General features: G+C 42.3%; 1 protein-coding gene across 2 annotated transcripts in view; it reads left to right on the forward strand.

The window, feature by feature from the left end:
* The window catches only part of plpp3 (phospholipid phosphatase 3), a 37,153-nt gene that overhangs the window by 11,572 nt on the left and 12,455 nt on the right, over positions 1-13,126 (forward strand). The window contains exons 2-4 of one of the 2 annotated variants that reach the window (XM_054789634.1): positions 6,557-6,711; positions 11,197-11,289; positions 11,361-11,548. In XM_054789634.1, coding sequence (XP_054645609.1) covers positions 6,557-6,711; positions 11,197-11,289; positions 11,361-11,548 — 436 coding nt within the window. Of the gene's footprint in view, positions 1-6,556; positions 6,712-6,949; positions 7,108-11,196; positions 11,290-11,360; positions 11,549-13,126 lie in introns of both variants that reach the window. The other variant, XM_054789633.1, reaches the window with a different exon arrangement.

The following is a 13,126-nucleotide window of genomic DNA, read 5'->3' on the forward strand; positions in this document are numbered from 1 at the left end:
TATTTTTGTTGTCATTATGTCTGAGGGATCAACACGTTCAGACTTGGAAAACAGCCTTTGCTGCTAATCTCCCGCGATACCAAAATTAACCCAAAAGCCAATCAAATGGACACTGACTACGTAACTTGTGTCACGCAACCTTCACGTAGCAAGTGTACAAACATGGTTTGCATCGACTCAACAAAATGTGGTCCATGACATGACATTAGCTGACTTCTATGTTGTAGAGGTTTTTTTCTCACTGGAAATAATGTAAATTGAAAGAATTCTTTAAAACAAAAAACTACAGGGAATATTTTAAGTTGTATTTTAACATTCTATGAAAGGGGAAAAAGGAAGTAAACCATCTACAATGAAACTAAAATAAAGTAAAATTACTCTACGCTATGAAGACATCCGTCTACTGAGCAGTCAGACACTTTCCTTTACATTTCTATGGTTATCATTACATGTTTCCTCTTTGCTGGTAACCTTCTGTCATGTAAAAACATGTAATCATAAGAGTATAATACAACTAAAATTAAGTAAAACTACTCGCCCTTTGACGTCATTGTGGCACTGAGCAGCCGGACACTCTCCTGCCCCTTTCCGGTTCTGCGGTTATCATCAAGTTTTTTTTTCCTCTTTTCTGGTACACTTCTGTGGTGTAAACAAAGGAAATTAAAAAGTTTGGCAAAATTTGCTGACGCTACACATGATGACGGTTTGAAGTCAAAATTTGACACCTTTTCTGAAACTGAGAGAAAATGGGGTTCAGTAAAATATCTATATGTATGATTTCAGTGGTGAGTGTGTTGAGTAAAATATGTCCCCATTCAAATTATAGCACTAACGTGACCTTTATTACATCATTTTCGGCAAGACACCAAATCCCACATAATCTTCCTCATTGAATGCATCTCTTAACATCCAATCAGGTTTAAGAGCAAACAACAAGGGAGGGGCTTACATTTTTGTGAGCACCAGACTGCTAGGGGGGGTGGTACTGATTAACACCGAGATGTGTCAAAATGCAACCGAAGAAAATTTAATTTCCATTTGCATAATACGAGGACATGGCATCTTATTTGGGAGACACTAAGAGAGTGCTTATGACTTGGACAGTGTTTCCTCTAGAATTTTTTGAAGCTGTGGTGGTGGGCTGCATGGAAGGTCATGCCGCTGCTGCGTCGTTGTGGCAGCAATTTTTTTTTTTTAATATTTAAATTTACTGTCGCTAACAATGTGAACATTTGGATCGTTGAAGGTCACGTTTGAACAAGAAATGCATTAATTAACTTTAAGTACCTTTCCCTCATTCTTTTCCTCCTCTCCTTGTCTGTCAAGTGACAACAGGGCAGACAGGCGAGTCCGGTGCACCTTTTTCAAATAAAGCGGAACGAAACATTTTTATGATATTTTAAATTTTATTTCAAAGTAATTGTGGTCAATATGTGCTTTTTCAGCATGCAAGTTACAAGTCAAAATGATCTACCTCTGACCATGAAACGTATAACATATAGAAAATCTAACCAGTAAACTTTGAAACTACTATACTAAATACTTAATGATCAGTATTTCACATTCACAGTTTCAAAGTTTACAGGTCATTAACATAGTTGATATCCTTCAGTAATTCACAATTCAATATGGTAATAAAGATAATTACACATAATTGCTCAGCAGTTGTGTGCATAACCTGAGTAATAGAGTATGCCAGTGAAAATAGCTACGTAGCGTTCATTATACAGTACATACACTTCATGCACTTTATGCAGTTAGCGTTTGTTGTCAAACATATATACACAGATATACAAACACTGAAAATTATGCAAAAGACAATGCAGCCAAAGTAAATGTTAACATATTAAAAAGGTTCCAGCAATGGGCACATTTTCCAATTATGAAATTATATTTCAAAAACAAACTAACAAAAACAAACATTTCTATAGCTGAGTTCAGGACGCAAAGCACAGCAAAGAAGCAGTGGACTTTTTTCTACATAACTAGCCGCTACAAGTGAACAGATAACTTGCTTTAGATATAGGAGTTAGTTTATCCATAATCTGTTATCACATGACCAGTGGCGGAGCCAGAAATTTTTCATTGTTGGCCAAGGTGAGACCATTAGTCACATAGGGGTGACAATAAGTTGATGCCTGAATTGTCCGGATGGCCAGTGGGGTGGCCAGAGAGTGACCAGGGTTGGCCACACCCACCACTGGCCACCCCGTAGCTCCGCCACTGTTGTGTGCTGCAATTAAATGCGTCCAAGCGGAAACGGCAGTGAGGCTGAGCTAATGTTCTGCCGCCACAGAGCCACGTTTGTCAAAATTGTCCCCCAGCTGTGGAGGTGGCCACTGGGCCCCTGGCTTAACATTGTTTTCATTTTAAAAAAATATTTGTAATCATTTGTAAGGTGTGGTGGCTTTTATTTTGCAATGCCGGTGCACCACTATCAATTACATGTGGCGGAAACCCGGAAGGACTCACTTTCAAATTTCAAGCCTATAACTTTGGACATGTGTCTTGACTTGAGACATACTTGAGACTTGCAAAACACTGACTTTCTCCCACCTCTGTTAAGGATAGTAAAGCAGTGCTTTTGAAGGTGACAAGCCAGTGTACGGTACCTCGAAAGGTCCAATCGTGTCCATGCAGCAGCAGCATGTGAAGATGTGTGGATTTTGAGTGAATGGCAGTCACACGGGTACAAGACCCAGCCGTGAACTCTGCACATAAACACCACTTCAAGCAGACGGAGAAGTACCTCTCTCCCCCCCTTTTCCTCCCTTCTCAGGTCTTGGGGAGGCGAGTGATGTCAAATGGTCCGCGGTGGTTTCCCCTTGCAGGCTTAAAGGGAGAAATGCATGACCGCATCTGATAAGACTAATAGAACTGTTCCCTCCAACATTGGAGCGGCCACACACTCATGTGTTCGTACGCTTTAACAAGCTGTGAAGAATAACGGTGCTAGAGTCGGTTTTTAAAAGCGGCCCAGGCCGGAGAGGGCCCAGACCACAGCGGCAAGAATCCTGACTGTTTTCAAGCTGATCTCGAACGTCAGTGAATGTTACCGACCTCATAAAGCTAATGTTTTGTAATACGCTGACGCACGGCGGGCTGGCCCACCTCCTTTCTCTCCCCACTTCACTTTTGTTTTCAACAATCGCACCTCTCCCACTCAGCCCAGGTCAGGAGGCCCCTGTGAAGGTCAAACCCCCCTCACCCCCACCCCTCGCCCCCTTTATCCCAACAAAGGAGTTCATGTTTCTTCCCCCTGCAGACGCTAGCAGATGAAGCTGCAGCATTGCTTTAGGAGGGTGTTTTCTAGACTTGCCTAGGAAGTACTGCTTCATTCAGCTTGGTATGCTACTTTCTGCACCATTGCCATAAACCTGACTGTATGTCTTTGTTTGCATAAGTTTACTCTTCTACTCCTGAACTGCTGCACGCAAAAGGCGAAATCTGCACACAAAATAAATCCAAACTTTATTACATGTATGCTACCATGTATTCCAAAGCATTTTGAGCACAACCTATAAGGGGTGCCACAAATGTAAATTAAGGGTGACCTAGTGACTGAAAATGATGGTACCTTAGGGCAGGTTAGCTCACATTGTGCTATAATGCGATTTGAATGGAAAATTGCAGGTGTGGGTTTGGCGTTCCAATCCATACAATACCGATCTGAACTGAACTGTACCATTTGGTGGAAACATGCTGGTAGGGGTGGCCGCACGCACACACAAGGGAGGCTTTCAGCTATAACTGGGGTCCACTCCAGTTTCCCATGGTGTCCTCCGCCTTGGTTAGCGTGCTCGTGTTTCTCATGTCAGTTAAGCCAATAACCTTCTTTCACTTTGCAGAATTAGCATGAGAATCCCCCCCCCCCCTTCTCCCCTCCTCTCCTCTACCTTCTCCACCGCTCACAAGATGGAACGATTCAACTCGTGATGAGTGTTTACCCAGCGGGAACGGCTTTGCGCGCGGCATTAGCGCAACGCCCACTGGTGTTTTCACTGTGTTTAAGGTATTAAAGCGCTGCCAAGTTCACTCAGGCATGAAGCTGAAGCAACTCACATGAATGTCTGCGAAGTGTTGCGCTTGTTTCACATCACGCTGACACTCCTGCATTGCCATTCTCCAGGAATGGGCTCACGCCTGGTTCCCTGGTCTGGAGGCCATCAAGCCTTGGCACTGCACCCTGTTTGCGCAGGTGCCGGTCTTTGCGTCCATCCCATCTGCTGCCCTCTGCCACTTTTCCCTCAAGATGTCCAAATAGTTGACCCCTAAGGCTCAGGAGATAATCACATGGTGTTCAACAGCAGACCAATCTATTAAATGGGCACTTTCTTCTTGAACTCATGTGAATGCTTTTTTTTTTTTTTAAACCAGCGGTCAAAATGTGATTATTTTTTTTTGCTACTCCCTCCACATTCCAAAAACAAGAAGTTGTTTGGGTTGAGGTAAGGTTTGTTGACATATTGTAGGTTTTTAAACAATCTTAAAAGATGTACGGTATGTATTGGATAAATAGTGACAGGATTTGTTAATTGAAGGTCTCGTATTCTACTATTTTTCAATTAATTGTCTCAGATGTTCCACAATAGTGTGTTGGAAGTACTTGGCCAAAATCTAGCCTTGATGCTGGAATTTAGACAGTAATGAAGCCCAACTGGGAATACGCAATTTTGCGTGTCTGTAGCTTTAATGCTAATGAGCTGTGTTTGTCGAAGCCTGTCTCTGCTGGTGTGCATTATATGCACTTTTTACATACAGTATACACTCTAACTCTGCAACATAATAGATGCCATATATCACAAGCGACAACGTAGCGATAAGAAGTTTCACATTCTAACAGCAACATGACGCTAATCAAACTTACAGCTCACACGTCAGACTGATAGCTGACTGACATAGTAGGGGGTCAGAGACAATATCACGTCCACGAGGAAGGGGTGTTTTCTTTCATGACATCATGAAAAGCCATCAAAATCGACTGTTTGAGCAGCTCTTCTACAAGTGAGGGAGATGATACATTTATCTCACGGTTGGTGCTCATAAACAGGCTCTAGGGGCACACATTACCAATGCCAGCACATTAAAAAAGTCATTTTGGCATAACAGGGGACCTTTAACAGTTCTGTCATTTTAATTATGGCGTCTGCAGCCTGATAGTGCTTTGTGCACCTGCCTAGACTACATTTACCCTCATCAACTGCAATGACGCTCACTTTAAGGAGGAATGCAGCCCAGTCTGCAAACCAGAGTGCTTGAAAGAGTATACATGGCTTTAATATTAAGTCAGTGGTCAGTCCGACACCTGGGGCGATGCATTCTTGCTTCAAGTGGGAGCAGATGTCCAAGCCTGGCATGCAAAGTGGCTCTGTATAAGAAGCTCTGCTCTGAATTTCTGGTGTGTTTTTGAGGACAGGCCCTGTAATCCAATCTCCAACTCGACCGTCAGACGAGGTTTGTGGTTCCTAGCCTCATTAGGTTGGAACAAGCACGGGGGAAACCTCTCGCTTTGACCCAAATCTCAATCACACGAAGGAGCCGCCCGCACAAAAACATCAAATGTGGGCGTCTTCGGGACGCCTCTGTGTCTTGAGCGACTGCAGCGATGTGTAGGCCCGCCAAACATGTGCTCATGAAATGTTCCACAGTTGGGTGGGCTTGGATTTGTTTGCCTTTAAATGTACACGCAGTTTAAAAATTCCCTCAAGTTTGCAAGTCAAGTTTTGCATGCAAGGTTTGGAAGATAAGTGTGAGATGTTGTTAAGGTTAATGAACAGCAAAGTTCTAGCTGGAATGGCACCCTGGATCCCTGTAACCTAGAAGATTCAACTCCAACATGCTTTGATATTTTAAGTATCATTTCCTCTAAAATGTATACATTTTTTAATAAAAACTTAAGCACTATGTTAGCGCTTGTCAAAGATCCTCTATAATACAGAAGTGATTTGCTGCTTTTAACGACCTTATTCACTGCATAAAAGCTCATCAAAGACACACGCTCTCTGCTGTTTTTAAGGAATACACTGCAAAAATGTTAGCCAAAGATCATATATATGACAGGAGCACTCTGCTGTTTTGAGGGCCCTACTGCAAAAACACTAGTCATCGATATGATAGTGGCACACTGCTGCTTTTAGGAATACACTGCTAGTCAAAGATCCTCTACTGTATATGACTGGAGCACTAGTGTTTTTGCAGTAGGTCCTTAAAAAGAGCAACAAAGATCCTCTATATGACAGGACAGTACCATGTGCTCCTTTGTCTCCAGTGATGAACCCTAATCTCTTAGTGTCTATTTGCTCGGGAGGGGGGGTGGTTAAAAGATAAACAGCTTGGTGTCACTCTTGTCATGAGAGCAGCAGGAGAGCGTTTGCTGCATCAACGTCCCATTTGCACACACACGCACACACCTGTGAGGTCTTGTAATGATTTTTCCTTCAGGTTACAGGTAAGTTCATGTTGCAGCAGGTGTTGATATAAGTGTGTATGAGTGTGTGTGTTCATCCATCCATCCAAGCATTTGTATGTGTGTGTGTGTGTGTGTGTGTGTGTGTAGCAATGCTGCCCAGCCTGGTTCTGCACCGTACTTCTATTCGTCCATACCAGAGGGGTTTTTACTGCGGCGACTCCAGTCTGAAGTACCCCTACAAGAACAGCACCGTGCCCTCCTCGGTGCTCACTTCGGTCGGGTTGACACTGCCCGCGGTGTCCGTAAGTGGCCCACCCGCCACAACGAGCGCACCCTCGCATCGGGGGACAATGGAGACAGAAACGGGGGCAGTTTGTTTTTGGAAGTTTTTTTTTCAAATAACGTCCTCTTAAGCTGACCCCCCACCCCCCGGTGCTAGAGCGCTCCTTGTGTCCTCTCCTGTTTATGTCCGTGTCACTGACCTGGTACTCTCTCTCTTCTCTCCTCCTTCCTGTCTACCTCTCCCTCTCTCTTTTGTAGCTAGCCTGCCTTTCCTGATCATTGAGACTAGCACCATAAAGCCGTACCAGCGCGGGTTTTACTGTTCGGACGAGTCCATCCGCTTCCCCCAAAAAGAGGGCGACACCATTAGTGATGCCATGCTTTGCGGTGTTGGCATTCTTATTGCCATCATCTCTGTAAGTCCACATCCAACACCTCCCACTTGTTTGCTTCTTCTTCAACTAGTCATCAGGTGTTCTTCAACTAGTCATCAGGTGCTAGCAGATCCACCTCAGTCCAGTGTGTTTGAGTCATCCATATTTCCTAAGGGTGCGTTCACAATTGTCAAGTTTGGTTCAGTTAATATGCCAGTACGGTTCGCTTGGTCAAGTGTGAAGTGTGAAGATGATCATCCAAAGTTTGGTGTGCACTAGATAAGCAGACCGAGACCACTTTAGAGATGGGTGTCGGTCCACTTGCAAGTGAACTCAAGGTGCAGTTTGCTACGCAACAGAAACCAATGACACAGACCAGTGTTAAAAATGACAGCAAAAAGTTTGCAGAAATGACTAATGCACTGAAAGGGCTCTGCTCCCTCCCTCTGTGTATGTGATAACATTGCCCTTTAAGAGTATACTTTAGAAGCTTATGGTGAAAACCGAGCTGGGAATTATAACAGAATGTAAAAATAACCTGCATATTCAGCCCAGCACATGACGTTTTGGTCTGGAATACTGGGGTGACATTATGTGGTATGTCATGAAAAATGATCAATGAAATCCTTACTTTATGCATATGTTGCGTACTGCGTAGCTTTTAGTCCCATGACAGCGCAAAGAGACGCATTAAAGTGAGAACGTTTTTTTTTGGTGCAAGTGTAGTTTTTGTCATGGGACCAAAGGCAGCGCAGAAAAAATGAATGCATAAAGCAAATGATTGGGCAGCTTTCTTTACGTGCTAGACGACCAACGTTGAGTGTTGTTTTTATACTGTGCTAGTTCTACCAGGTCCGATTTCATGAAAATCTGCGAAAATATACTATTAAAGAGCGCCTTTGTCACACACACGCAGTGGGAGAGAAGAGCAGGAATAGTACTTCCACCATTTCTAAATTGTACATATTTCTTGGCCAAATTAAGCATTTTCAAGCATAAAAATGGCTAAATGAACTAAAATGCAAATGCAGTATAAGCCTCTAAGACAACCATTCAACTTGTGAATGTAGTATTCTACATTTGTCACTAGGTATCAGTAATTGTTCAGTGAGACAAGCACCAGACTTGATTGCCGGAACAACAAGCGTTTAGTGACGGTTTAAATGATCTTACAACAGGCACAATAATAACAACATAATAATAATCCTAATAATAACACGTGTTACTGTTGCGACCATAGCCCACAACAAGCTAAAACTCAACTCAGGTAAACGGTAAGGTGAACTGTCTTAAATGTCTCATTTTCTGTGATTATATCTGCTATATTGGTCAATACAAATGAGTCCAGTAATTTTGAAAAACGTACGTAGAAGACCAGAAACCGCTTTTCTATGCCATAAATATTCAATTTATAAAGAAATCATTTTATTTTGCGGAAATTCTAGCACCAATTTACCATGATAAATGAGGGATGACTGTATTAAGAAACACATTTCCTTTAATGATTATGCCCAATAAGCTATTGCTCAATTTATATACAGAAATTACTGACAAATTGTGTGTTTCAGTCAAAATTTTTACTGCAGTGTTTATACATTTATCAATGTTTTTGATTTATTTGTCTTGTTTAATGGCTGTTTCATTATATTATTTGTATTTATTATTACAAATGTATTCCTATTTAATCACTTTTTAAAAGGGACTTCTTGAGAGATGGGTCTCGGTCCACTTGTTTGGTGCACATTAGAGTCCGGATGATCGTGTTCACACTTGGCCAAACGACCCAATCCTAGCAGAGCAAATGTTTCACGCAAACCAAGTGTGACAAGTGTGAATACAGCCTAAATGTGATTTACATGTCTTCTTCCTTCCATACTTCCTTAATCATACTCCATTTTGTTTCATGTATCTTTAACGAAAGTGGTAGTAAGAAACCCCCTCAAACCGGTCCCTCAAGCTGACACATGCTCGCCAAAACACTTTATGAGTCCCATAACTCCCGCTCATATCCTGGGCCCCCTGGCCCCCAGTGTCCCGAAGCATGACACAGGCAAGAATTCATCCCATACTTGAAGAGCTGGTAGCCCAAGTTCATTCCTTGACTCGTGTTCCACTGAAGGGATGACTCCAGGAACGGAGGGAGGGAGGGGGGGTTGGGATGTCGAGGTTAGTGGAAACATGCTATAATGACATGTGGTCAGCTTTGTATGTGTCAATTAGTGGCACGTGGTTCAGGCTAAATGATCTTTGCAGCTCCCAGACTCACAACGAGACGCTTCAACTTGGCGGGCACACACACTGAAAACACAGCACACACTAGCTCAGCGCTTCTGCTTATTAGAACCAGGAGGGCCATGTGCTTGTGACAGTTACACGTTCATGTGTGTGGGCAAACGTTGACGTGTCTGGCGCAGCTGTGCATCATTAGTGGCGTCTGCTGCCATGCCGACGCGGCTTTTTTCATGCCGGCACTAAGTATGTAAGGCACATATACTGTATACGGTATCGCACAAAAGTCACTTTATTACAGTATACGGTATCTTGTCACGGGGTGATACACTTTAGAGTTGTCAGTGTACAGCTTGTATAGCAGTGTAGAATTACTATCCACTGAAAATGAGTCAACACATTATTGGCTAAATAGCTAACATGTCCAAATTGTGTCCTTGATGTGAATATTAGTGTGAGCACCATTGTTATCTAGCACTGTCGTCTCTAGCATGGAATCCTCTTCCACTTCTCCATGATGACATCACTGATGGAGCTGGTGGATGTTAGACACCTTGCCTTCCTTCCTTGAGGATGCTCAATTGGGTACAAAAGGTTCCTCAATTGTCCACTCCATCACCTTCACCTTCTTCAGCACGGCAGTTGTCATCTTGGAGACGTGCTTAGGCCCGTTGTCAGGTTGGAAACCTGTCATGGAGAGATTCAGCTCTTTTTAGGATGTTGGTATTCATATTTTCCTTGAGAGAACCGCATCTCCCAGCCCCAGACCATGGCAAGCAGTACACTGACTACTCTAGTGGATATTATAATTGACTTTCTATAGCATCGCCCCTTGAGAAGATACAATAAAAATGTTTGCTGAAATGTGAGAGTAAGGGAATTCCCTGTCGTCGTACTGGCTGTCTTATCTCTACGCAAAACAATAAGTGTGAGATGCTGGAGACTGAATCTTCATGTTGACAGTCCAAATACTGTAAAGCTTTTACGTCTGCTATCGGCCTTCTGGGGCTTCTAATCTCTGTCATTAATTTCACTGATTCATAGACAATAGCACAAACACACCAATAAACCTCCAATGTTTGTTTGCTCTGGCTGGAATCCCGCCTGCTGACCGACCACCCATCAGGCAGGATATGTGTGTTTATCAGGTCTGATACACACGCGCGCGCGCACACACACACACACACACACACACACACACACACACACACACACACACACACACACACACACACAGTACTACAATAATACGCAAACAGGGCCTTGAGTTGCATTTCCAGGGATGAGATTTAAAGTAGGAACCAGAAACTGAAGCCTTGTTTCGCAGCCAGTCATTCAGACACTCCTGGAGGTTCGGACGTGATTGACAGGCTTCTGGCTCGAAGGCTAGCCTGGGCTTAACCTTCCTCAAGTATAGACGGGGTCCTTTCATGGGGCCCTAGGCTACATAAAACCGCTTGGTTGGAATACCCCAGGGGGGACAGTCTACCCCAGCTAAGACCATTAGTACCATTTAAATCACATCAAAGCCAGTCCATTCATGGTAGACGTATTAATGCTAGGATCTCTTTAAAACCTGTTGGACCCTACGGCACCGAGCAGAACAGTACCGCATTTAACTGTACATGGAAATGGTCTGTTTAGGAACCATGCCTAGGAGGGGTTTCCTACTTCCTTAACCTTGTGTTGACTTTTTCTTTATCTTCTCATCTCCTAATGAAAGCATCACCATTAGTTAATATTCTGTCATCACATCCAAACTGCCCGAGGGAAAGGCAGGCCATGCTCATTCTCTATGTGTGTGTGTGTGTGTGTGTGTGTGTGTCCCTTCTGTCCTTGCATGAGTACTGCATGCTCATCTCCATCACCTCCTTCAAAGATCAACCAGTCCTATCTTTGTAGATTGTGATCGGAGAGTCCTACAGGATTCACCAGCTGCACGAGGGCACCAAATCCTTTGTGGGGAATCCCTATGTGGCGGCCTTCTACAAACAGGTCAGCCCTCTACGCTCTCTTCCCGCTAACTACAGCACTTCCAATAACCAATAACGCGTGTTGTCTCGCAGATAGGTGTGTTTATCTTCGGCTGCGCCATCAGCCAGTCCTTCACAGACATCGCCAAGGTGTCGGTGGGCCGGATGAGGCCGCACTTCCTGGATGTGTGCAAACTGGATTTCTCCGCCATCAACTGCTCGCTGGGCTATGTCACAGAGTACACCTGCAGTGGGAAGGACAGCGACGTGCAAGAGGCCAGGTTGGTGGGAGCGCGCGACAATCAGGAGGGATACATTGGATTCATAGTCCGCCACAGTGATTGTTTTGTTTCCAGAACACAGGGGCCAGTTCTGTTAATTGAGAAGCCACAATTGGTATCTTTCTTCAATTTTGGTGAGGTTATGTCATTTTAGTTGTCGTAGAACCGGCGTCAAACTGTAAATGGTTACATTTGCCTTATTAATGGAGCCTAATTGTTTTCTTTAGTACAGCCATCATTTTGACACAAAACAAAACACTAAATAGAGAGACAGAATAGTATACAGTAATATTAAATATATATACAAATACAAAACCAATTTCCAATATATCGTAATTTTTGGTGTACTGTATAAGTCTCAACTTTTTTCTCATGCTTTGAACCCTGCGGCTTACACAGTGATGCGATTAATTTACGTTCTAATCTCGCAATGTCTCATATACTTTTTTTGCGTTTCATGCACACACCCTGATCATTGAAAACACACAAAGAAATGCATATGATGCAGCTGTCAAGTTAGTGCACTGATAGCCCGTGATTGGCTACTGCCAAAGAAAGAGCTACCTTTTCCTCTCTGGCTCGCAAGCGGCACAGTATTTAAACTATTAGTAATAGTTCTGAAGTAAAGGAGATGTCACGAGATTAGAACGTAGTCATATATTAGCTGTGTAAGACGCAGAGTTCAAAGTTTAAGAAAAACGTAGCAGCTTATACATGAGAAATTACGGTCTTACAATGTGGATAGGTGCAGACTAAGTATGTACAAATCTTTTTTGTCTTTAAATGTAGTGGTCGCTGCTTATGTGCCGGTACGCTCTATAGTCCGGAAATGATGGTATTAATGCGTTTGTCCTCATGCAAACAGGTTTTCTTTTTCTTTTCTCACAACCATGACAACATAGGTTGTATTCTCCACTTTTCCTTTCTTTTTAATCTTTTTTTATGTAGTTTAAATAACCTCACATAGTAGTAGTGTGATAATTAGGAGTAACATGTCTACAGGTAATTGTGTGTGTTTGTATGCGTGTCTAATATATGTGTGTGTATATATATGTATATATACACACATATACACACATCCTTCATATATATATACATATATATATACACACACACACACACACACACACATACAGTATATATATATATATATATACACACACACACACACACACATACTGTATATATATATATATATATATATATACACACACACACACAGTATATATATATTTATCTCTATATATACACACACACACACACATACTATATATATATATATATACACACACACACACACATACAGTATATATATATATATATTCACACACACACACACACATATACTATATATATATATATATACACGCACACACACACATATACTATATATATATATACACACACACACACACACATACAGTATATATATATATATATATATATATATATACATATATATATATATATATAGTATATGTGTGTGTGTGTGTGTGAATATATATATATATATATATATACACAGTATATATATACACACATATATACACATATATATATACACACATACAGTATATC

Source organism: Dunckerocampus dactyliophorus, chromosome 10 (genome assembly GCF_027744805.1).
Source record: "Dunckerocampus dactyliophorus isolate RoL2022-P2 chromosome 10, RoL_Ddac_1.1, whole genome shotgun sequence".
NCBI lineage: Eukaryota > Metazoa > Chordata > Actinopteri > Syngnathiformes > Syngnathidae > Dunckerocampus > Dunckerocampus dactyliophorus.